We start from the raw sequence: 27,363 nt of genomic DNA, 5'->3' as shown, positions 1-27,363 counted from the left end.
CAAAATTAGTTTGACAAGAAGAATAACAAAACAAAATAAGTTAAAACGAAAAATATAAAGTTGACAAGGTCTCACTGATGGGCCAGGGTAACTCAAAAACTATGAACCTTTTTAATTATGCATTCAGAAAGACATGAAGTAGTAGACTAGATATCAGAAAATAACCATCCTGCAAAAATAGGAACATACCTCAAACCAGAGCTTAGTTTGTTTAAAACCACTACTTCGACTAAAAGGTTAAAGGTAAGTTTATTGCAAGTCTTGAGCAAAGTATCAACATGAGTCTCGGTCAAGAGTTTAGCAATAAACTCATCTAAGACTCATGTGAGTCTTACTTGGAGTTTTGAAAATCCAAACCCATGTTAAGACTTTGCAAGGCCAATGAAAATTGGCTACCTCACCAACCAAAAGTTTATAATAATTTATTATTTTTTTTTAAAAAAAAAAAAAGAAGATATTTTACAAATAAATAAATAAATATATTTTGAAGAAGATTAAGTGAGTTTTGGAGTGATTCTTGGGTTAATGGGTAAATTTGGAGAAAATCTTGTAGGAATCTAAATAATAAAAAATTATTTTAAAGTTAGTGAAAAGCTGATATGACAGAGTTTAAAGTCACGGTTCGAGTTTGGGGATAAACTTACCATAAGAAGGTGGGCTGAGAGTCATTATACATCACTATTTAGGCCTAGAATACTTTCTTTGGTTGTTTATGCGGCTCATTAATCATCATATTTGTTACTACATTGAGTTGAATGCATTATTCATGCCTAATATCAACCCGCAATCATTGTTCATTTCAAGTTTTTGGGCAAAGGTGGCAAAACACGGGGCAGGTTAAGGATTTGATAAGTTTTTCTTGGTTTTCAGGCTCCAAAGTAATAGGTACGAAGCACATCATTATGTGAGTTTTCAGTCACTTCAGCTGCCCTCCAAATCTCCAATGGTGGTCATGGTAAGCCCTGTTTATGGGACGAGTTAAACGTCTTGCCTCATCTTCATAAGTTTTTCCTTCTGTTGTTTATGCGTGTGATTTGATGTTTTTGGCTGTAATGTAGTTATGTTTAGCTCTTATAGGTTGTAATTTATGCCTTTTGTTATATGAAATATTTGTGAAAAAAAAAACCGCTTTAGTAGGAGATTAGGCTAATAAACAACTGGCTCGAAAGAATAGCTAAGTTACTATTAGATGTTTGTATAAAAAAAAAAATAAAAAAAAAAAAAGGATGAATCTGGTCTCAATTGTTAACACTAGTTTAGGACCCTTGCCATGCACGGTCTATTTATATATGGAGTAGATCGTATGAAGTATTATAATAATTATAAACAAATTATGCATACCTTTAATTGACATTGTCTAATATACTACTATAAAGCATATTTTCCTAAAACTTGCACCACCTTTCAATCAAACATTGAAACATAACAAAAACACTTTTCGATTCATTAACAACCCTAACTTATAGTTTATACCTTGAAACATGCTCCACATAATTTAATGACTTTTCTTAAATTAATGGAAAAATTGATAATTACCACCAACTATTGTTTTCAAAATTGAAAATACCACCTCAAGTTTTTTTTAAAAAAATTTTACCACCTAGTTTTTTCCAAAAGTTTTCAAATTCCCACCTTTTGTGTAACATGACGTCAGCATGGGCCCACACTTTCGTTTTCCCTCGATTTCCCTCTTTCTTCCCTCGATTTCCTTCCAAATTCATCTTTAAATTTGATTTTAAATACAAAAATTTCGCAAATTAGGTTATAATTGCTACAATCTAACCTACAATGAACTGAATTAAGTAGTTTAATTAGGGTTTGGGTAATCAATTTGGGGTTTTTTGCTCAATTCAAAAAATTAGGGTTTATGAGTTGATTAATTGGACAATTAAACATGTAATTGGGAAAAAACACAATTTAAACATGTAATTGGGGCGAAAACACTAACATTGTAGTGGTGATTAATGAATTCAGAAACCCTAATTTTACATGTAATTGGGGCGAAAACACTAACATTTTATGAATTACATGTTTAATTGCCCATTTAAATTATGTTTTTACCCCAATTACATGTTTAATTGTCCAGTTATTCATCCAATTAATGAATTCATAAACCCTAATTTTTCGAATTTAGCAAATCCCCCAAATTGATTACCCAAACCCTAATTAAACTATTTAATTCGATTCATTGTAGGTTAGATTGTAGAAATTATAACCTGATTTGCGAAATTTTTGTATTTGAAATCAAAATTGAGAGATGAAATTGAAAGAAGGGAGTAGAAGAATAGGGGAAATCGAGGGAAGAATGAGGGAAAACAAAAGTGTGGGTCCCATGATGACGTCATGCGGCAAAAAGGTGGGAATTTGAAAACTTTTGGAAAAAACTAGGTGGTAAAATTTTAAAAAAAAAACTTGAGGTGGTATTTTTAATTTTGGCAACAATAGTTGGTGGTAATTATCAAATTTTCCTAAATTAATTGAATCTTTCTTATCTTTGTTGACTCCAAAATAGCATAGTTTTATATCACTGTAGTCATTATAATATGTACAATAATAAAATTATCAAGTAAATAGATTGCTATAATCTTTAAATGTTTACTTTTGTTTTGTTTTTTTTTTTGGGAAGGATATATCAATATTTACATGTTGGCGTTTTGGAAAATTATATTAAATTTTCTAGAATACCAAGTAAGTAGTATATTGCTATTTTTATTTATGTATCGAAATATTTGTTTCTTAAATAAATTTTGTTAAAAAAAAAAAAAAAAAAAAAAAAAAAAACTAAGAACACACCAAGAGATGACACGTGTCTTTTAGTATATTGTTATTGATTGATTGATGATTCCATTTTTATTGTTTGGTTTGTAAATGACTTGGTGGATGATTTTCATAAGGCCCTTTTGTCATTGTTTGTTTTTAATTTTTAACTTATATGGCGAGATTTGACATATATTACTTATCATAAATCGATATTTAACTATTTGTTAATGTTTTCTTTAGTTATGTAGGATCAAGCCTTGCTTACCCTTTTTGGTCATTAGAATGAAAGACCAAGTTAGGTTTATCTTTGACAATCCGATGACTATAATTTTCATAAAATCTTTCATAAACATTAATTATGAATATCCTTATGCCCAATTTGGTAATGTGTGCCTTAAGCTTATTGATTATAGGATAGGTATCTTAATAATACTATTATATCTCATAATGACCAAGCAAAGCTTGGTGCCTTGTTATCTTAGTAATACTATTATATCTCACAATGACCAAACAAAGCTTGGTGCCTTGGTGGAGTTGGTGTGGAACTCACCTTATAACTTTAAAGTCTTACCTTCCCTCTATTCTCAAGCATTGACCTGCAGAGCCGAGTAAGGGTGTTTTTATTTGATTCAATTGTCATATATTTATTAGATTTAAAACTCTTTACAGATGTCGTATGACTTTTTATTTATAAATCAATCTTTATTTTGGAAAAAAAAAATCAATTTATTCCTATTATATTGAAACAATTTTGGTTGAAAATGGTTTGAGTTAAATGAGTCACATCTTTTAACTAATTTGGATTAATTTAATTAAAGGTTAAAATAGATCATTTTGCTATTGGATGATCAAAATTCATATCAATTTGATATCAGGTTGATTACAATCAGGTTGGGTTGGTTTTCATTTTCCAATTGATGGGCTATAAACTTATTATCGGTTCACTTATCATTGAGTCGGGTACTAGTGTCCCTTAGGGTAGTCTCGTACTCTCGTGATTTAGAATAAAAATCGAAGGTTTGAGTATTTAAGGATAGTCTCGTATTCTCATGGTTCAGAGTTTCGTGGTTTAGAGTGAAAAACAAAGGTGTGAAAATTTAAGGGTAGTCTCGTACTCTCGTGGTTCAAACTTCAAAGTAGTAAAAATCTAGCTGGATCAGGCTCATCATGATGAATTGATTACTTCTATAGCGGCTCAAGCGGATAGTCTCATGGTTTAGATTAGTAGCCGACGGTGGTCGTAATTATGGTTACCGGTTTGGTACTCGTAGTCGTAGTTGTCAGTTGTCACTTATCAGTTTGGCGGAGCGTCGGATCAACTTTTTCACACGTGGAAGCAATAATGTAATTGTAGACCCCACTTTCAAAAGTACTACATTACAGCCGTTGATCAATTTACTTGACAATGTGATCCCCCCAATCCACCGTCAAATTTTTAAAACTAAAATCCCGTTGAGGTAAGCAAATGAACTCCATCTTTTTACTCGTATCTTTTATACTCCAATCATTTTTGTCGGAGTACGTATAAAATTGAAGGAATGTATTAAGTACTCGGTAAAACAAATTTGACAAGTGAGAATTACGGAGTATAATTAAAGTAATAGAGAATCAAATCTTCAAATAGTTTTACTTTACAACACTAAAAAAAAAAAGCTAATTATAGTTTTTTTTTTACGTAGTGCGACAAGTTGACGCACCAAAACAATTACCGATTGACCGGGTAACCTTTAACTAACAAAGTAACCTATGTCCGAGTAACATAGCTGAGTAACCTAGCCACACAACCCCTGACCAAGTAAACCCCAACTGAGTAACCATGATCTAGGGTCTGTTCACATTTATTTAATTTCAGTTCAGTTCAGTTCAGCTCAGTTCAGTAAACATGAACAGGCCCTACGTAACTTCTGACCACGTAATCTCTGACTAATTAATTAACCCTAATTACACCATAAAGTCAGCCACATGAAAATTATAAAATAAAATCATACATGGAAAAATTCAGTTAGTAGTAAATGAAATTTTTTTACCATAATAATAATAAAAAATCTAAATAAGGATAATTTTGTAAACCTTTTTTATTCTAAAAGTGAGATTTAATGAAAATTATAATATAAAATCATACATGGAAAAATTCAGTTAGTAGTAAATGAAATTTTTTTACCACAATAAAAAAAAATCTAAATAAGGATAATTTTGTAAACCTTTTTTATTCTAAAAATGAGATGCACATAAAATAATATAAGTTGTTAAAAAAAAATTAGATGGAGTATTAGTTTTTCAATTTTTTCTTATTTATTTATTCACTTTATACTTTTGTAGTTCCACCCCATTCACTCTTTAGGTTAATCCGAATATAAGAATTATTTCTAAGTAATTAGATTTCAATTCCTTAACAAATGTTATTGTGGAGGTCGAATACGTTTCCCAATCACCACTGCACCAACAACCAATAGGTATTTTGCTTATTTATTCTAGATCTACGTATTACCGAGTTTTTCCCTAAAAAAAGAATATTTGTAATCATATGTAAAAAAATGTGTAATATATTGACATGATAAGCCAAGTGTAAGAAAGATGCTTGAAAAAGTAGGTAGAAAACAGCAAGTGAATAGCAAAATGCATAGGCTACGGAAACGTTTAAAGAAGCAAGGAACATCGACAAAACAGTAGCATTACCTTCTTTTCATTATTTTATCTTTATTTTTTTTTTCGGAATTCTGAACATGTGTCTTCCCCCTCTTCTTGACTACAATATCCGAGACGTCTACTCCCCTTAGAAAACCTAACTTATTATCTCACGAACTTCTTCATGTCTCACTTTCCTCGGGACTCGGTATTTTTTTTTACTCTAAAAAAATCTACTCCATAGTTTCCTAAAAATCTACTCTCTCCGTTTTTAAATATTTGCTCAATTTTTCATTTACGGCCGTTTTAAATACTTACTTCATTTTCTTATTTGAAAAACTTTTATAATATTTAATCAATTTCTCTCATCTAGTGGTCCCAACATATATTCTCTCTCCTCTAATTCTCTCCACTACTTTTGCTTTCTATAATTTTTTATTCTTCCACCAACCCTACTACCTCCATATTTTATTACTTTATCTAATTTTTCCTAAAAATCCGCACATGGAGAAATAGAGCAAGTATTTAAAAACGGAGAGAGTATATATTAATGGTGTAATTAATTCACTCGATTTTTACTTATTTGAACTTAACTATACTTGTTTGAATTTATTTAAACTTCTCTAAATCTATTACTCCCTTCGTGTTTTTTTTAAGTGTTACAGTTTGACCGGCATATAGTTTTAGGCAATTTAATTGACTTAAATAAAATAAGAGGTAAGTGGGGTAGTTGGAGTATTAAAAAATTGTAAAGGAAAGACAATGGTTATTTATTTATTTATTTTTTTTTTTTTTTACAATAGATAGTGGTTAATAGTTTATTGAAAAGTAAAGAATGTGAGAGGAAAAATATAATAAAAAAGTAGTAATGAGTTTGGGTGGGAACCATGAGAGGAGAGTGATATAATATTTTAATGTAGTTTTTTGCCAAAATAGGAAGTGTAAAACTTATTTAAAAACGGCCGGATTTGGTAAGTGTAACATATAAAAAAACACGGAGGGAGTACAACTTATTTTAGTTGTAAATTGAACTTGAGTATCTTTATTAGATATTTTCCCTAAATTAAACTTATTTTAACTGAATTTATTAGACCTAAAATAAGTGAAAATAAAGTAAACAAATCATATACCCTTATATCGTAAATTTTACCTATACATAAGAATAATGATAGTGTTCTAAAAACTAAAAGGAGTATTCATATTCAAGTTAATCGCGAATCAGTTAATCATATATTTTCGTTAGAAACTTTGAAAATAGTATTGTAGTCCGTAGTAAGCAACAAAACCTAGTCTTTAATTTATAGAACGATCAATAGAATAAAATCCGAACTATCTAATTTCGTGTAGATTTCAAATCAAAGTAAAATTATTGGAATCGAGTTATTTCGGGTTTAGGTACACACAGTACATATTACAAACTCCGTATACCCTGCGCTGCCTTATTTGTTTAACTTGTTAACTGTATAATTGCATAATTGTATATGACGTTGGAGCATAATATAAGTGAGGGACATATCATTATTAAACTTTACCCTCATCTTTCTAAACCATCTTTTTTGCTCTTTCACTCAGCTTTTTTCTTCCTGTCCTTTTATTTTTATTCCATTTTCTCTACACTTGAAAACCCTTTTCCCACTACCAAAAACCTTCTCAAAATCCTCCAAATCTACCCAAAATCATCTCAGGTAACCCTAAATTCATCATCTTTGGTATTCAAACTGACCAATTTTAGTAATGCATTACTTCATTTTATGTGCAATTCTTCTTCTCTTGAGCTCAAAATCTTCAGTAATAAACTGTTTGAATGATGAAGGTGTTGCACTTTTATCATTCAAACAATCCATAACTCAAGACCCAGATGGGTCTATGAGTAATTGGAATCAATCTGATGAAAACCCATGTTCTTGGAATGGTATAACTTGTAAATATCTCAAAGTTGTTTCTGTTAGTATACCCAAGAAAAAATTACTAGGGTATCTTCCTAGTTCAATTGGGTCTCTTTCAGAATTAAGGCATGTTAATTTAAGGAGTAATAGGTTTTATGGACCATTACCCCTTAATCTTTTTCAAGTAAAAGGGCTTCAAAGTTTGGTACTTTTTGGTAATTTCTTTTATGGATCATTACCAAGTGAGATTGGGAAGCTTATTTACCTTCAAAATTTGGATTTGTCTCAAAATTTCTTAAATGGGTCTTTACCCTCTTCAATTCTTCAATGTAAGAGGCTAAAAAATCTTGTTTTGAGTCATAATAATTTTAGTGGGAGTCTCCCAAATGGGTTTGGGAGGGTTTTGGTTGGTCTTGAGAAACTTGATTTGTCTTATAATAAGTTTAATGGGTCTATCCCAAATGATTTGGGAAACTTGTCTAGTTTGCAAGGTACTGCTGATTTTTCTCATAATTTGTTTAGTGGGTTGATTCCTGCTAGTCTAGGTGAGTTGCCTGAGAAGGTTTATATTGATCTTACTTATAACAATTTGAGTGGACCAATTCCTCAAACTGGTGCTCTTATGAATAGAGGACCTACTGCTTTTATAGGAAATCCTGGCCTTTGTGGACCTCCGTTGAAGAACCCTTGTTCTTCGGATTCTTCGGCCGCCTCGCCGGCTTCATACCCTTACTTGCCTAGTGATTATTCACCCCAAGGGAGTAGGGATAGTGGTGGGAAGAGTAAGGGAAAAGGGCTTAGCAAAAGTGCTATTGTAGCCATTGTAGTGAGTGATGTTGTTGGGATTTGTCTAATTGGGTGGTTGTTGTCCTATTGTTATACAAGGGATTGTCCTTGTAAGAGTAAGGATGAGAAAGGAGGGAGAGAAAGTAGGGAGTGTTTTTGCTTCACTAAAGAGGAATCCGAAACCTTATCAGAGCACATTGAGCAGTATGATTTGGTGCCCTTGGATTCTCAAGTGGCATTTGATTTAGATGAGCTTCTTAAGGCGTCCGCTTTCGTGTTAGGAAAGAGTGGGATCGGTATTGTGTACAAAGTAGTGCTTGAAGATGGACTCACATTGGCTGTGAGAAGACTAGGCGAAGGCGGTTCACAGAGGTTTAAGGAATTCCAAACCGAAGTTGAAGCAATTGGGAAGCTTAGGCACCCGAATGTTGTCACATTAAGGGCATATTATTGGTCTGTTGATGAGAAGCTGCTCATATATGACTATGTTCCCAATGAAAGCCTATCCACTGCAATACATGGTATGAATTTCAGAAACTCTGTTTGCCTGTTGATTAATTTTGACTTTGTTGTAAGGTTGGTTTCTTAATATGTTTCATTGGCTTTTGTTGGTTGATATGTCAATAGGGAAGCCAGGGATGGATTCATTTACACCATTATCGTGGTCAATTCGATTACAAATTATCAAAGGTGTTGCTAGAGGTTTAGTGTACTTGCATGAATTCAGCCCCAAAAAATACGTTCACGGTGATTTAAACCCGAGCAATATACTTCTTGGACACAACATGGAGCCCAAAATCGCAGATTTTGGACTTGGCCGCCTTGCTAATATTGCCGGGGGATCGCCTACCCTTCAATCTAGTAGGATGACCTCTGAGAAACCCCAGCAAAAGCAAGCAGGCAGTGCACCATCAGAAGCTGGAAGTGTCTCAGCTACGAATGCACTTACTTACTACCAAGCTCCCGAGTCCTTTAAGGCTGTGAAACCGTCACAAAAATGGGATGTCTACTCATATGGGGTGATCTTACTAGAAATGATCACCGGAAGATCCGCGGTAGTTGAAGTGGGCACCTCGGAAATGGACCTTGTTCAATGGACTCAACAATGCATTGACGAGAAGCAACCACTAATAGACATTTTAGATCCGTCTTTGGCTCAAGAAGCAGACAAGGAAGACGAGATAATAGCTGTTCTAAAAATCGCTATGGCTTGTGTTCATACCATCCCCGAGAAGAGGCCAACGATTAGACATGTCTACGACGCATTAGACAGATTACCCGAGCTAAGCTCATAAAAACGCTCCACATATCAATAAGATTGTGGCCTTCCTTGAAGGTAGATTTTGTGGATCAAGTTATGGCTTGGTGGGTGAATCATGAATGCTATCTTTGCCCGTGAACACATAGTCACTAAGAGTAGGATGTTAGGCTAGCAGTGCTGCAAGTAAATGTTACTCGTTTAAGTATTTTGAGTGTGTTTTTATGATACATAATTGTAAGTACATAATGCCAAATTTGTTGTCTCATTCTATCTTTTTGTGCTTGTAACCTTTGCAGCAGAAAGCTTTTGTCTTATTGTTCTTTGTCAATGAAATTGGAAAGCAATGTTTCATGCTTAGCTTGTTTGCTTCCTTCATTAGATTCCTGTGTCTATGGAAGTGTATAATACTCCGTAGAATAGATTACTCTAATTGCTAACGGAGTAGTACTTTGTAATGCTTAGATTCTCTTCCATACACTAGAATCTACACTACCTTCTGAGCCCCCTATTATTAGCTTCATCTTGGTCGGACCACCCTATAGCTTTTTTTGGGTGCATCGGTGTATATAGTCACTTAATTAACTAGATTCGATGCTAGGTTTTGGGTGCTAACGTACTATACAATTGCCATTACAATTATGGAGTAAGTTAGGGTCTGTTCCGATTTATTGAACTGATTGGAATTGAACTGAACTGAACTGAATAGAGCTGAAATGAATTGTTTATTAGAGAAAAAAAAATTAGGAACTGGACTGAACTGAAATGAATTGAAATTAAGTTGAAGAGAACATGTCCTAATTATCAACCAACTAATACTTTTGGGCAATTAATTACCCTTGATGTCTTGATGATTAGTGCATAACACTCTAAGTGCAAAATAATTTACTTAAAAAAAATTCCTAATCTCTTGAGAAAACTTTTAATTTCCAACAACAGATGTACTATAGATTAATGAAAAATCAACAAATATCACACACATGGATGACTTTATTGTTTATAAGTCTATAACAATGAGTTAAATTGTTGGTAGGGACAAACTCTTTCAATGCATATTCTATCAATAAAATCAACATTACAAAGAGAATACAGAGTACTAAATGCTTTCCATTTTCATGTGTATTAATTTTGGAGTTGGGACAAATGGACAATACATTATACGAAGTACTTGTGTAGTTGTGTGTCATTGAAGTGGAATCCAACTCCAAGTTGCTAACTTTATCTTTAATGATGTCCTTCAACTTCTCAACTTTCATTACCGCTGATTATTAATTTCATCACTCATACAAGGCTCCACCCAAGGGCCAAGGATGAAGGCTCCAAACAACCCTATTTTTTCATATTTATCAATTGATTTAGTCCATTTGGTATTATTGTGGCTTTTTTTTTTTTGAGAACCGTATTATTGTGGCTTTTAATATTGTACTTCCTCTATTTTTTTTTTAATTATTGCACCATAGAGGTTGGTACTTTTTTTTTTTTTTTTTTTTTTTTTTTTTTTTTTTTGCGGTGGGAAAAAGGAAGAGAGAGGGGGGTAAAATTACAAAGTTATCCATGTAATGTAAACATAAACTAAAAAATCAATTAAGTGACAAAAGTTAAGAGTATATTAGGTATTTGTAGTGTGAACAAAGATATTTTCATATTTTGTTTCTTAAAATGGAAACAATGTAGTATTTCTAAAAATTCCTTAAAAAGCAAGTAAAAACGAAGGAAATAGTATGTTCAATCTATCTAATGTTCTATGCATTAACTCATCGGATAATCTATCTAATGTGTCGTAGACATTTCTTCATATACTTTGGTTATATGTTCAATAAATTTAGTCTTCATGACTTACATACTACCAAGTATTGAAATTAGTCTTCGTGTTCATTGATTTTAGACGTGATATTTGATGAATACAAAGGAGCATTTTTTTTTTTGAAATAGAATACAAAGGAACATTGTGCATACGCTTTCACCATCATAATTACAAAAAATGAGTACCCCTGTACCTATGTAGAGTTTTTATTACTAGCAGGTGTTACAAAAATAAATTGTTAACGTGGGTATCTCCCCTGTTTCATTAAGTTGATATATATACTCCCCACTAATAACAAGATAGGTAATTCCCCACTAATAACATGATAGATACTTCCCCACTAATATACTACCACACTAACTAAACATTTGCAAAACTATTTCCACTTGTCTAACTACATTTATCTGATGTTAATTACCAATACTAAGAGAAGAATAACTAGAAATTAGGATTTATAATTTGAGGCACTACATCCAACTGATGGAAGTCGAGTATGAAATAAGTTAAAGATAAATTATGTAGGGTTCTTACATTCATTTTTTTTGCACAAATTTCAATCAATAAACTACATACAAATTACGATAAATCAAATAAGATCTCACATGAATATTCAATTGAATTTGACTCTATGAAGATACTAAAATTTCTAGGTGTAAATGGTCAAATAAAAGAAGTGAATAAAACTTTGTACACCTCAGTTATTTAAGCATATTTGTTTGTATTAGAAATGATCAATTAAAACCTGAACACGTCCGATTAGATAAAATCTTTATACTTGTGTTTATTTATCGGTAAATATCTTTATTTTGATTTTAAAAATATTATGAAAATTTCATGTTCGGAAAAAATACATCAATACAATTTTAATTATATCTCATTTGATAGTTTTTATTTTGATTAGATCAAATCAAACAAATGAGGTAAATTTAGTCAAATTCAAAAATCAAATCAGATTAGACCATATGGTAGAGTATATAAATCAATTATTGTCTTTAATAATCAGCTTAACTTTTGGTTGAGTTGATTCTCTAACATGGTATCAAGATTTAAGAGCCAACGTGATACAAAAGTCACTATATCGAATCTCATCCACCCTTCTTTTCAAAGTGCTAGGTATGGTGGGCCCATGCTACATCCACATTTCAAATCCAATGAGCTCTCATATGAGGGAACATGATAGAGTATATAAACCGATCTTGGACTTTAACCATTTAACTTAACCTTTTACGGAGTAGTTTAGTTGATATTTTAGTAGTATCTAATTAAACGAAATGAACATAATTAATATCTGAAATTGATTTACAAACATATATACTCTCCGTTTTTTATTTATTTATTTTTTTTATTACACCTATCAAATGCACAATTTTTTATTAAATCCCTACACTTCCATTTTTGACAAGAACATCAATCCTTTGACTGAGTTTGTAAGAGAAATGCCTCACAGTTTAAGGATGTCAGTCCATTGTCAACTTAGATTTGCCTAATCCTGACCAAAATACTTTCTTAACTGTCAACATGATTAAACATATTCTGTCTAACTTACTGACTCCTGTCCTTTTTTGGCGTTTTATAATGCTGGCATATTGTACAAGAAATATATATTAAGAAAATAATGCAGCATAATCTTTTTTTTTAATTATTGGTTAATTATCCAAATAATTTTAGGATAGAATTAGGAATTTAGAAACAGTAATTAACCAAGTTAAGTAGTCTACAGCTTCTTAAATGATTTGGTGTCCGCCAATCATGCCTTCCAAAAAGTGAGAAAGTTTAAGTTTATGGTTATAGATGACAATTTTTTGACTTTTTATCATGTTTTTCAATCATATGATTTGTCAAGCTGGTCAAGGAAGAAAATGAAGGTATTTGCTGAAAATGCTTCCCAACTAATTGCGTTTGTTTTGACAGAAAATAATTTTTTTCCAATTCAACTTGATTTTTTCATTTTGTTGTTTAATTTGTAAAGAGTAAAAGCAAATTTTTTGAGATTAATACTTTTCTTTTAAAAAGAAGGAATGTTAAATTTTTCTCTCAACTTCCAGATTACACAAGATAATGTGATTACAATATTTCAAATAAAAATAGACACAATAAAAAGCCAATCCAAAATAAGAAAATAATACTTCCACTAATCCATATTATATTGTTATTACATGTAACATACTTTTGGGCATGTATTTTATAGACTAGATTTGAGGGTGTAAATTAGTAAATTAATCAAAATCTCAACTTTATAAAGAGAATACGAGTAAGTACCACCACGTAGGGCCTGTTTTCTTCCGTTGAAATTCAGTTCAGTTCAGTTCAGCTCTTAATTTACGTCTAATGATATTGCTAATGATATAAAGCCAAATTTCATTCTTTTAAGCTCTTATTACAACGACAACAACAACAACAACAACAACAACAACAATAATAATAATATTAACAATAATAATAATAATAATAATAATAATAATAATAATAATAATAATAATTATAATCAATATGTAATAAATAATAATAATAATAATCATCAATAAATAATAATAATAATAATAATAATAATTGAAATAATAATACTAATAATAATAATCAATAAATAATAATAATAATCATCAATAAATAATAATAATAATAATAATAATAATAATAATAACAATAATAATAATAATAATAATCAATAAATAATAATAATAATAATCAAAATTAATAATATTATTATTATTATTATTATTATTATTATTATTATTAATATGTACATTTGTATATACACATATGTATAGTAATAAATAATCAATAAATAATCAAAGATCACTAATCCATAGTTAGAAAGCACTAATTGATAAGTTCAGTTCAGTTCAGTTCAGCTGAGTTCAGTCAATCGGAACAGGCCCGTAGTCCATTAATAAAGAAAGTTGTGTCAAAATAGGATACAGTTTCATATACACTTGGATACAAACCGTATCCTATTTTCACACAACTTTCTTTATACTAGTACGTAAATGGATTTGTCACTTTAACCTTGGATACATATATATTTATCCATCATTTTTTTTATTGTAACTATTCCATTTAAGGAAATAATAAATTAATCGTAATATTATTTTATTTGGATAATGATTCTCTCTATCTCTCTTCTCATCACATGAATAACTTCTTTTTTTTTTTTTTAATAATCACTTTCTATCTCTCTCCTCTCCTATAAACCATGAAACTCCCCTATGTTGTAATTATTTTTAAGGAGGAAGTATATAGTCCGATATTAATGGATACAATATTGTTGCAATAAGTGCTAAGATGGTCAGCATATTGTAAAAGTAGTTCTTTCCTTCCATACGTTAAGATGTTGGAACTTGGAAAGGACCTAGATAAAAGATTATAAAAGAAGGCCATTTTTTTTTTACAACAACAAACTAAAGAACTACACTAAGTAGTAAAACTAATTAAATCTACTCTATACCTATTAGCAATGTCATGTGATTTAGCAACTTGTTCTCGGCCAACTTTCCAGATGAGGCATGTGATAAACCGTTCACCTTCTTGTAGTAATTCCTGTATCGTCTATAGCAAACGTATTTCCCTTCTTTTCGGATGTTGGATCAAATGAACCATGACAATTGAGTCTGTGAACAAAACAATTCGTTGGTGTCCTCTCATTCTTGCCCACTTTACAGCAGCTGCACAAGCCAATAGTTTCGCATGTAGAGCAGAGAGTGCCTTTCCATAATTGCCACCACCTTCCATATATGTTTGATTGTCCATTGAGTATGCCCAACCTGTGCCCGCATTTCCATTTCTCTTGTTCCATGATCCATCCACCATAATGGTCACCTCTAATCTGGAGTTTGTAGGATGAAAAATATCCTCCCTCTTGCAGCCAATGTTTACTCTCTCAAATCCAGGTGGTGCCCCATTTGACAAAGTTTCCTTATTGACCGTAATAGCATCACTGCCATCCACCCTGTGCCAGACAGATAAGTTCTGCATTGCCATATTATAATTTATGAACAGATTTGCAAGATACCCTCCTTCATTATTAAAGACTCTTCCGTTTCTAGTTAGCCAGAGACTCCAAAGAACCCCAATGGACGTGCTTATTCGTTCACTCTTCTTTCCATCCTCGCTATGAAAAAGAAGGATATGACTCTGAATCCAGTGTCCCAAAGGAGTAGATTCATCAGTTTAAGAGGAAATATGCAAAGGGCAATTATGCCAAGCATACCTTGCAAAGGAACACATCCTAAAGAGATGTTGAAGATCCTCTTGTTCCATTCCACAAGAGTCACATGAATCCACTATATCTACATCCCAGAGGCATGGTACCCCCAATATAACAAATCCTTCTCCTCCGAAGAAGGAAGCTCCATCTCCAAAATTTTTTGTGCCGTACTCCATTCAAACCTGTCTCTAATAAGTGCCACATTCCAGGATCTAGTTTCCTGGGAAATCAAGTCTTTCACTCTCCCCGACCCAACCCCCCTAAGAAGCTGGTTAGACTTGAACACTGGAGTTGAGCCTTGCACCCATCTCATATTTGCGATCTTCACCCTTTCACAATTCCCTATTTTCCATTGATACCCTTTAACCATTTTATTCGCCACATTAAACAGACCACGCCTACCCCACGAAGCATTGCCACGAAGACTAACCCTTACATTCCCCGTACACAGAGAGCAAGTGTGAACTGGCTCTAGGGACCTAGCCACTAATAGCTGTGGGTTACAATGCATACGAGTCACCTGTTTGAACAAAAGAGCATCATTTAAATAGGCCATAGACCTAAAACCTAGGCCTCCCATACCCTTTGGCCTTTGCATAATCTTCCGTTTTACCCAGTGAATACCCTTATCTCCCTTATCCCCCACCAAAAATGAGTAGTTAGGGAATCTATCATGTTGGTAATCGAAGTAGGCCACTTGAAACACTTCATCACATGTGAAGAAATACTGATCAGAACAGTGTTTATCAGAATTAGTTTTGTCGATTGCGACAAGTTAAGAGCTGCCCAGGAAAGGATTCTAGTGGCCACCTTATCAATCAAGTACTTGAAAGCATCCATTTTCCTTACAGTGAAATCATAGGAGCACCCAAATGTCTTTCCAAAGCAGGTACCTGACCAATCTTCAAAATGGCCTTAAGACTATTGACTTCTTCAACCTTGGGAAATTTACTAAACTTGACAAAAGATTTGTTCAAGTTCAACTGTTGGCCTGAGATCTCCCCAAACCTAGATAAAATATCCAGCACATGTTGGCAATAGGTAGGTGATGCATGAAAGAAAACCATTGCATCATCTGCGAAAAAAAGATGCGAAATCGAGGGTGATCGCCGCGTGACCCGTAGCCCTTTAATCAGGTTAATATTTTCTACCATAGATAGCATATGAGATAAAATATCCATGCAGAATAGGAAAAGATACGGGGAGAGGGGGTCACCCTGTCGTAATCCACAATCCGGTTTAAACATCTCCGAGACTTGACCGTTGATGAGAGTCTTACACGAAACAGTCGAGATACATTGTGATATCCACTGAATCCAAATTTCAGGAAAACCATAGGCCCTAAGAACCCTCAAAAGGAAGATCCAATTCACTCGATTGTAAGCCTTGGACATATCCAACTTAATTACCGCCTTTGTGGAATCTCCATTACTAGTATTAACCAAATGTAGTAACTCATGGCTAAGCATCACATTATCCTCAACATACCTTCCTGGCACGAAAGCATGTTGAAACTCTGAGATCAGGTTCGGTAGTAGAGATTTCATCCTATTTACCAAACATTTAGCTATGCACTTGTAGATAGTGTTGCATAATCTAATAGGTTGAAACTGTGTCGGTAATTCCGAGCACTCAACCTTTGGAATCATAACAAGAATTGAGGCATTGAATTCCTTTAAAAGATAACTAGAAGAGAAAAAGGATTGTACCGACTCAACCACTGAGGATCCCACCTCCTCCCAATTTTGGTGGAAGAATTCCGCAATGTAACCATCCGGCCCTGGCGCCTTAAGATTGTGAATAGAGAATATTGATTTCCGTATTTCTTGATGTGAAAAAGGGAGAATTAAGGAAGTCGCATCCTGAAGCTCTATTGAAGGTAGCTCCAGTTCTCGTAACACCAAATCAACCCTTTCACTCATAATTAACGTAGAGACCATCGGCGGGTTATAGACCTCCTTCAAAGTATCCCTAATAAGAGTTTCTAAGTTTTCTTGTCCCTGAACCCAGTTTTCCTCATCCTTCCTTAGGGTAACAATCTCCCTCCGTTTCTGTCGGTGCTTCACTCTACCATACATAATTTTTGAAGAAATATCCCCTTCATTGATCCACTTATCCTTCCTCCGTTGTTTCCAATACTTAAACACCAAGCTACTATGAGTAATAGTAGCATTTATAGCATCCACGTACCTATTACCTTGCTCCAAAGTTGTGACCCTACCACCCTCATCTTGGAGGTCCGAAGTGTATTTCCTCCAATTTATCCCCCATACTCTTTTATTATCCAAGCACCATTTTTTAATTTTATTTCAAAGCCACTTCAATCTTTGCTGAAATTTGAACATGACTGAGCCCGATCACTGATAATTCCACACCTCGCCAATGAAAGCTTTAATCTCTGGGAAGATTAAGCACCAAGTTTCAATTTGATAAGACCTATTAGATTTTGAACTTGGTTGTTGGAATCATAAATAATTGCCGCACGATCCGAAACCATAATTGGTTTGTGGATCACTCTTCCGCAAAGAAAATCATTAAACCATTGTGAAGAAGAGTATGCCCTATCCAACCATTCCATAATCAAATCCATCCCCAATCTCTTATTTGACCAAGTGTAATGAGGTCCCGTAAAAGGAACCTCAAGGAGGTTAGTTTGAAATCTCCAATCCAAAAAAACATCCAAACCCTTAATTAATGAAGAGCCCCCCAACTTGTCACTATAATATTCTAGTTGATTTGTCTCCCATAATCAACACATTAGGAGTATTAGCAATAAGAAGTGAGATTTCCTCCCAAACTCTAGGTCTATCCTCAACCCTTGACGCCCCGTACAAAAACAAAATGTGCCTACTACTTCCATTGATATCAAAAACATTACAAAAGATAAAATTTGGGGAAGAAGCAACACAAAAGACATACCCCAAATACCAACTAAACAAGGCTAAGCCTCCCCTATTACCAACCGAGTCTAATCCACAAGAAAAATTTGGAGTAAACTTTATAACAAACTTACTAACATCACTAAACAACATTTTAGTTTTGGAAATATAACATAAAAGTAGGCATTTTAGTAGCTAATAACCACACTAAATAAGGATGTGTAGGGGAGAGTGTGTCGTTTAATCCCCTACAATTCCAAGTGATGACCTTCATGGGTTCATGGGGGGCTGTTTCGGTGCAGCCACCTCACCACCAACATCGCCAAGAGTTCCATTGTTCTCAATTGTCATTTCCATCTCCATATCACTATCAAAATCATGAAAGTTTGAAGTTACTTCGTCACTACGTTGCTTCTTTGCCGGGCTCGAGTGTGCTGACGATGAACTAGAATTCTGCCTTTTCTTACCCAAATTACCAAAAAGGGGTTCCTTAATTCGAACACCCCACTGCCGCCCCATATCAGTGTCGGAAATAGCCTTTGATTTGAATTTGAAAAAGCCATCTTCATCTTCATGCCATACATTGAAACCCCCTTTATCTGTCCAACGGTTCAAGCTAGGTTTTTAACCTTTTCCTTTCCACCCATCCTAAATCATAGGAAGCTTCCCTCATCAAGCCATCATCACAAGAATTGGATGGAACCCGATCAATTGTTCGAACTCTTTTGTGAGAAACAACAGCTTCATTTGTCATGACCAAGGTGCGCACATCAATGTGCTCTGCTGCTGTAGATGGCGAATTTGGGGGATCATATTCGACCATAGGTAAGTTCGACATGTCTGAGGGAAAAGTGTTGGGTGAATATGGGAGAAACGGTGTTCTCGGTGATGGGTATACCCGCCTCGTTGTTGCCCTATAAGCCGTCATAGCTCGAATGAAGGATCTCTCTGTTTCCACAAAATTTAAATGGTTAGCTTCTAAAAAATCCTCATAAGTTTCATAATTTACCCCATCCACATTATTATCGAGATTGTGCTGAGGTTGAGTGCTTGGTTGCTGCTGTAACCATCCCCCTACAAACAACTCTAAACTCTGCTCAATTTGATCGGCAAGTTGTTGATGAAGATTTGGGTCGAAATCTTTTGGGAGTAGATCATTATCCCCTGTTTCTTATCCCAAGTGTTGGGAAAGCCCAATCACTTATCCCAAGTGTTTGAAATAAGGTTCGAGGGTTAGCATTCCCCCTTCCCCTATTATTTAACGGGAATAATCCAACATTTAGCTATTTCTCCCAAAATAATCCAACCTTTCGATTAATCCTCAATAATCCTAAGTTTACTACTCCCTCCGTTTTTAAATACTTGCTCCATTTCTCCATGCGAGAAGTTTTAGGAGAAATTAGAGAAAATAATAAAATATGGAGGTAGCGGGGTTGGTGGAAGAATTAAAAAATGTAAAAGACAAAAGTAGTGGAGAAAATTAGAGGAGAGAGAATACATGTTGGGTCCACTAGGTGAGAGGAATTAATTAAATATTGTAAGAGCTTTCCAAAAAAGGAAATGGAACAAGTATTTAAAAACGGCCGCAAATGGAAAGTGGAGCAAGTATTTAAAAACGGAGGGAGTACTTATTTTCTTACACCGAGCCTTTTTTATTGGTTACCTGAACTTCAGGTAACTTTTATATTTTATATTTTTCTTAATTTCCCCCACCTTCTTCCTTCTCCCCTATTCAACACCATTTCAAGCTTCCTGCCATGAAAAATGACTCCTTCACCTCTCTCAACCTTGCCGCCACACCATCGTGCACCACCTTGCCGCCACCGTGAACCACCTCACCCATTTTCCCATCTTCCCCACTAGCCCCTCCTTTCCCCGTCAACCAACCCTCCACTTGCCACCACCTTGCAATTAGCCTTCAACTTAGCCGCCTCCATTTACCCCACCCAAACCCAGACCCACTCCTTCCAAGACTCAAAGCCACCAATCCCACCTAGCCGAAACCACCCACACCCGAATTCACCAACCCACCCCAACCTATACACCCAAAATCCCAATTCTATCAACCTAGAACACAAAACCCTAACTCCCACCAATTTCCTTCTCTTTTCTCCCTCTCAATTGAATTTTGGGCTGAATTGGGGTGGTTGTTGATACTGTGGATTGGTTGTGGATGTTGTGGGTGTTGTTTTCGGTTGTGTTATGGGTGATTGTTGATACTATGGATTGGTTGTGGATGTTGTGATGAGTGGTGATGTCGGTGGTGTTTGTGGTGGTTATAGGCGGTGGTGTTTGCAGTGGCCCCATGGATGGTGTGTTGAGTGGTGTTGGTGCGTGGGTGATAATGGAGGAAGAAGGAGGAGAGAGAAACAAACAAGAAGGGGAAGGAGATAAAAAGGGTTTTTTTTTTCCAGAATTTTCTTTAAAAAAATTTAAAATAAAACTTTGACTAATCGAAAATTGCCACGTGGATGGTAACCGGTTGTAAAGGGTAAGGTGACCTGCTGGGGTTGCTAGGAGAAAATATATAGTAAAATTAGGATTATTCAAGGTTAATTGAAAGGTTGAATTATTTTGGGAGAATGGGTGAAAGGTTGGATTATTCTTGTGAAATTTTCCATATTAATAAAGTAGCTAGGATTCTTAAAACGATGTATCTTTAAGGTTATGAATTATGACAACAATAATCACATAATAATGATTCTGTTATGATTTCTCAGACTAGATGCTTTGTACTCAGTAATAGTATTACTATTGTTTGGTTCACTGAGACCATCTTCACTCATAGTATAAAAATTTATACCATCCCTCACTCTCTACCACTTTTTCACTCCTTCACATCATCTATACCACAATACAATATACTTTCTCCAAAAATCATCCCACCCATGGTATAAAAAAAGTTACCACCACACTTTCTCCCTCCTATTTGTATTAATAATACACTTAATTTAATTATAATTAGATTTAATTTATTATTGGAAACAACTTATTAATATTTGTAAAGTTAATTAAATAAAATAAGCAATTTATGTAGTAAAAAGTGAATTCGAAAAAATGTATAAACTATATCAATATGGGTGTCTATATGTAGGTTTTGAAAAATTATGAACAATGGTAATTTTTTCATAATTTTTTCTTAAAATGCAATTGAAAAAAATAAATAAAAGATACATGATAACCAGGCCACATGGCGTGACCTGGTTGGTTCATGTTTCACGGGGACCAAAGCAATTGTTTACCATGGGATGGTATATACCATCAAATGGTATAGTTTTATACCACCAATGTAATAAAAAATTGCATGTTTTTGATGAGTTTTTACACCGTGGTATAAAATTATACCACGAGTGTTGATGCTCTGACCAGATACAAATTGACGTTACACAAGGATTTCTTTGATAATTGATTATCTTTTTTTTAAGGATGATAATTGATGATCATGTTCATGTATATCTATGTTGGGTGACTAGGGCATATCAGTCCAAAAGACTAAAATTGGTTGATATTAATGAGTTGGTCAATAAGTGATTAAGTGCGGGCCTATGAGAGTATTTTATTTTTATTTTACACGATCATCAATAACAATATACGAAGTACTTACTAAAAGACATACCAATAATCACACGTGTCATCTCCTAATGTGTTCTTAATATTTTTTTTTGGAAAATAATTTGTATTTAAGAAACAATTATTTTGCATATAAATATAGCAACATATATACTTAGTTATTCAATATTCTAGAAGATTTTATATATTTTTCCAAAAAAAAGCAACACATGTAAATATTGATACATTCTTTAAAAAAAATAAAAAAAAAATGAAAAAAAACAAAATTTTATGTATAGAATATACTTACTTAGGGCTGCTCTGTTCACCTTAATTTCAGCTCAGTTTAGTTCATCTCCAATCAGATTTTCATTTTAGTTTAATTCAGTTTATTTTAATTTTTTTTAGTAAATTGAAGCAGACCCTTACTTTGTATTCTAGAAGATCCCATATATTTTTCCAAAAAAGACACATACACCATGAAGTAATTTAATAATGTCAACTAGAATCATCTTTTGATATATCATAGAATGTAATATTATAGTTGACTCACGTACAAATATCATGTTTTGAAAATCTAATGAAAAACTGGCAACTACTCATACTACAATATTTTTTTTGTCTCTTAAATAAGTTAACAAATGAGATTTTATTTTTATTTTTTTATTGTGCGCATTTTTAAAATATGATTTACGTAGTTGATATGTCCATTTTATATAGTGTTTTACCCCCGTCTTTTGGTCGTTATTAGTAGTGTTTTTGGCTCCTTCGGGCCACTTTTATTACTAATTTGTGTGTTCTAGTGTTTTCGTAGTTTTAGTTGTATTTTACAGGAAATTGCACTCTTGGAACATTTTCCCGGGCTTTATGGATCAACTACGGATGCTAGAAGGACGCGACCACTTTTGGAGCCCAGGATCGGTGAGAGCTGGTGATTAAGGGCTCGGTAATTGGGATCCCGAGGCATTTGGACCAAGTATTCGAGACCCGAGAAGAAACCCAGATTGGGCCGAGAAATCTAGCCCAATCGAAGTCCAAGCCTCAAGAGGAGCAAAGACCCGATCGGGCAACCACTAGCCCGATCGGGCGCGGCAAACCATAGTGTTGTGCATGCTAAGGCACGCCCGATCGTGTGAGCATCTAGCACGATCGGGAGATGCTGCTTGGGAAGAACGCGAAGAAAAAGGCGCGCCCGATCGGGTGCCGCCCGATCGGGCGCGCGTTTTTAGAAGACCTGATTAAGTTAGTTTTAATTCTTGTTTTATAAAACGTTTAAATACGATTTTGTACGGAATTTTTAGATTACCTTCTTTCTTAGACTTTCTCTCTCTACTTAGTATTTTTCTCTCTCTTAAATTCTCTCTCAACTTTTGTTCTTAATTATTCCATTAATTCCAGATTTCTTTTTGGTAACAATTTCTTCTCTTTTAATTTCAGCTATTTTACTTGCTTCTTTGATTATGCCTTTATTTGGTTATTTGATTAGTTTAGTTATGATGATGCGTGAGTAATTTCATTCTAGGGTTTATGGGGATCCATAATTAATATGAAGGGATAGTTTGTTATTATTGATTATTGATATTGCATGATAATTTCTTATTGAATTGTTTTAATTCTTTGCAATTAGATTATGAATCGAGCAGATGTAATTTGATTGTGAATGTTTAGCTATATTGAATTGATGAATCGAGCAGATGTTAATTTAATATCAAAGGCTATTTTCAATAAGAACTTAGATCTAGTAAATTGCGAGAGCCTGTTAGATATATGTTGATTAGTAAATTGCGAGAGCTTGTTAATCATGTTATTTGTGCATTGTTAATTATTAATTATTTCGTTCTATCCCGGAATATTAATTGTTGGTGAACCTGTGACCCTAGGCTTCCTTATTATTGTTTCTTTTCTCCATAAACTTATTCTTCGTAGTATAGAATTTATTCCCTAAAATATTGGTTACTTAGGTAATTTAGACTATAATAATTAATTAGGAATAGAAAGACTCGTTTCTCTATGGATTCGACCCTACTTCCCTATCTACATTAGTGAGAGGATTTAGGAATTACTTTTGATTAGGGGATACGACTTTACCCTGTCAAAATTTGGCGCCGTTGCCGGGGAAACGGTTTTATTTTTATTTCTAATTATTATTAGAGTCTAGATTATTTTTTATTTTTTTTTTTTAATCTTTAATTTTTTTTTTATGAGTTGAAAATATCCATGCTTATGTCACTACAAGAATTATATAATTTTTATGCAGCACCTAACTACTGTAGTTGTCAACGTCTTTGTCATGAAAATCCTGAATGCCCTTATAGTGAGTTTTTTGTGCGTGCTCCGGATGATTTTAGAGTCTTTTTGTATACATATGATCATATTCGGAAACGATTTGTTGCTAATGAAAGTTATTGGAAGGCTCTTGATAAAAAAGTCTATGGACACTATAATAATATGAATGTTATTGAGGATGAAGAACCATCGGTTATAGAATTTGTGGTTGAAAAATCATTGGTTGACGAATCAGTGATTGAAAAATCATTAGTTGTAGAAACGGTGGTTGATAATTCCTTTGTTGATGATGAGGTTATTTGTGAGGGTAAAATTTTAAAGTCATTATTGGATGATAAAGACAATGACTACCTCCATGTTCGTTCTATTAATTCTAAATTTTTAGCAGAGGAAGTAGAAGGTTGTGGTGTATTTTCATCTCCCTCTTTTGATTTTTCTTTTTACCTTGAGTTCTCTTTATGTGCTCCTAACTTTTTCTTTGTAGGGATAAATGTGCTTGCTATTAAGCCCTATATAGTGCTTAATGAAATGTTTGCAGGAGCGTTTGATAAGTTACTCAAGGCATTGAATTCTTCCGATTGAGAGAAGGAGTATGGTCGAGCGGGACCTTGATAAAATAGCGCTTTGCGGGAGGCAACCCGTATTTTGTTGCTTTTTATTTATTTTTTATTTATTTATTTGTTTGTGTGTTTTCTTTTTGTTTTGTTTTAGAGAGGTAGAGGAGAGTATATCTTATATTTGTGGGAGTGTGATTTTGTGCACAGATACTAGAAAAGTTGAGAAAAGATCGAAGGGCTAAAGGAATCCCGGGGCAATTAGCAGCAGCAAGCTGCCCCGTCAAATCAGTAGCACGGGCCCGATCGGGCAGAGCTCGACCGATCGGGCGCGCGTAACGTCAACTTTGACAGGCCATAACTTTTGCGTTTCTTATCCGATTTTTGCGTGTGACGTGTCGTTGGAAAGCTCTTCAAGTATAGTTTCCAATTCAATTGAAATCACTGTATTATCATTTATATATCAAAAGTTATGATCAGAATAGTGCACCTGACTCAAATTTGAACTTTTTCCCACTAACACTTTGTTTCTTTCTTGCCCAATTTTGTTCCAAAGAGATGCATTGCAATCCTCGAGACTTTGGTGACATTGATGTGGTGATGATGAAGAGTAGTTACCTTGACTACTAGCTTCCCTTTAAGACAATGAGGACATTGTCTGATTTAGCTTGGGGGGAGGTTCTCGTGTTCGTATGGTACATCTTTCACTCTCTCTCTTCTCTTTTTATTTTATTTTTCTTAGTATATATTTTATTGCTTTCTTAGGTTGGTTTCATTCCAATGAATTGTAAATCATGCTTCCCTGTGCCCCGTACTTGAGAAAAATTTGTTTTGATTTTTGGTTATTGATAATGAGCATTGTGGATGTGTTGGTCATGATTTGAAGTTTAATTGCTTTGATTCCTAAACATGAGTCAATCTTGCCCAACTACTTGTGAATATAGTGCTTGACTAGTTGATTTGGTTAGGAAATGTGTGATAGTTCCATAATTCCTGGTATGTCAATGAATTTGAGTAGTGTTTCATGACTTATTATTATGCACATGAGGAGGACGAAGGCGTTCATTCTTTTAGGTAGGCCTTCAGAGTATTAGATACATTTGTTCCCTTCTTGTTACCCATGTTGTTGCTTGTGCCCTTTTATTGATTATTTAGCCACATTACAAGCCTATTTGAGCCCCATTGGTTACTAGTCCCAAGCTTGGCTTGGGGGAGCTATTAGTTGGTGAGGTGAGGGAGTTGTGGTGTGCATATTATTTGCAAAATGTGGGAATAAAAGAAGAGTTGTTGTTCTTTGATTTTTGATTGGAAAATATTGATATTGTGTTTCAAAGTTGAAATTTCCAATATGAGTTAAAAAGAAAAAAAAAGAGCAAAAGAAAAAAAATTAATGCTCAAATGTTCTATTTGAAGGTTGTTCTAAAGAAAAAAAAAAGAAAAAAATTCAAGTTTGAAAAAAAAAGAAAAAAAAAGAATGAGTTCAAGGTTTGTTTTTCACTCAAAGTTCTACATTATCATATTTTTATGAGTGATTATTGTGAGTGTTGGGATTGTTTATGATGATTAGAGTTGTATTTGGTGGTTTTTGTTGGAGTTGGTTATGTTTATGGAGATGTATGATCATCATTATTTTGATCATGGGTTTATTTGGATTTGGCTCCCTTAATGCATAGCTTTTCTCTCACATAATCCCAAATTTATCCTACCTTTACCCTAGCCTTACATTACAAGCTTAAAAGACCTTCCGACCTTGTGCATAGAAGTTATGTAAATGTGAAAGTGTTGTTTATCAATGCAAGTTATGACTTGGCATATTTCGAGTCGACTAGTAGGATGAGCGTTCAATGTTTTTATACACACGAGAGTGTGAGTTGGGAGGACATTGTTCACATCAAAGGGGTTGGTTGGAGAGCGATCGAGTACATCCTTTACTCGCCTCATAAATGAGAGTTGAGTGTGTGAGCACTATTCTTGAATTCTATATGCTCTTGTGGTTTTCTCTACTTGACAATTGTTGGGGAGGAAGGGTGATTAGATGAATAAGATTGATTGATATTGAAGCATGTTCATTATATTTGCCTTGAATTGTTGGTTTTGATTTGATGATTGGGGTGAAGTATGTTTTATATGTTCATTGATGAGCTCTTTGCTTAATGAAAAGCAAAGGTTTGGCTTGGGGGAGTTTGATATGTCCATTTTATATAGTGTTTTACCCCCGTCCTTTGGTCGTTATTAGTAGTGTTTTTGGCTCTTTCGGGCCACTTTTATTACTAATTTGTGTGTTCTAGTGTTTTCGTAGTTTTAATTGTATTTTACAGGAAATTACACTCTTGGAACATTTTCCCGGGCTTTATGGATCAACTACGGAAGCTAGAAGGACGCGACCACGTTTGGAGCCCAAGATCGGTGAGAGCCGGTGATTAAGGGCTCGGTAATTGGGATCCCGAGGCATTTGGACCAAGTATTCGAGACCCGAGAGGAAACCCAGATTGGGCCGAGAAATCTAGCCCAATCGAAGTCCAAGCCTCAAGAGGAGCAAAGACCCGATCGAGCAACCTCTAGCCCGATCGGGCGCGACAAACCATAGTGTTGTGCATGCTAAGGCGCCCCCGATCGTGCGAGCATCTAGCACGATCGGGCGATGCTGCTTGGGAAGAACACGAAGAAAAAGGCGCGCCCGATCGGGCGGCCCTTTGCCCGATTGGGCGAGCGTTTTTAGAAGACCTGATTAAGTTAGTTTTAATTCTTGTTTTAGAAAACGTTTAAATACGA

General features: G+C 34.2%; 1 protein-coding gene across 1 annotated transcript; it reads left to right on the top strand.

Annotated features, from left to right (window-relative positions):
* The first annotated feature begins 6,888 nt into the window (after window positions 1-6,888).
* Window positions 6,889-9,675, top strand: LOC110718473 (receptor protein kinase-like protein ZAR1). The gene is made up of 2 exons (XM_021897302.1): window positions 6,889-8,578; window positions 8,685-9,675. The coding sequence occupies exons 1-2, from the start codon at window positions 7,120-7,122 to the stop codon at window positions 9,350-9,352; spliced, it is 2,127 nt and encodes a 708-aa protein (XP_021752994.1). The 5' UTR covers window positions 6,889-7,119; the 3' UTR covers window positions 9,353-9,675.
* Window positions 9,676-27,363: the final 17,688 nt, after the last annotated feature.

Source organism: Chenopodium quinoa, unplaced genomic scaffold, assembly GCF_001683475.1.
Source record: "Chenopodium quinoa cultivar QQ74 unplaced genomic scaffold, ASM168347v1, whole genome shotgun sequence".
Taxonomy (NCBI): domain Eukaryota; kingdom Viridiplantae; phylum Streptophyta; class Magnoliopsida; order Caryophyllales; family Amaranthaceae; genus Chenopodium; species Chenopodium quinoa.
Note: the sequence above shows the minus strand (reverse complement) of the source record. Positions and strands in the feature narration are given on the sequence as shown.

Excerpts from the sequence above, each read along its gene's own strand:
- LOC110718473 (XM_021897302.1), top strand. The coding sequence starts at position 7,120 with ATGCATTACTTCATTTTATGTGCAATTCTTCTTCTCTTGAGCTCAAAA. Across the intron at positions 8,579-8,684 it reads CCTATCCACTGCAATACATG|GGAAGCCAGGGATGGATTCA; the intron begins GTATGAATTTCA and ends ATATGTCAATAG.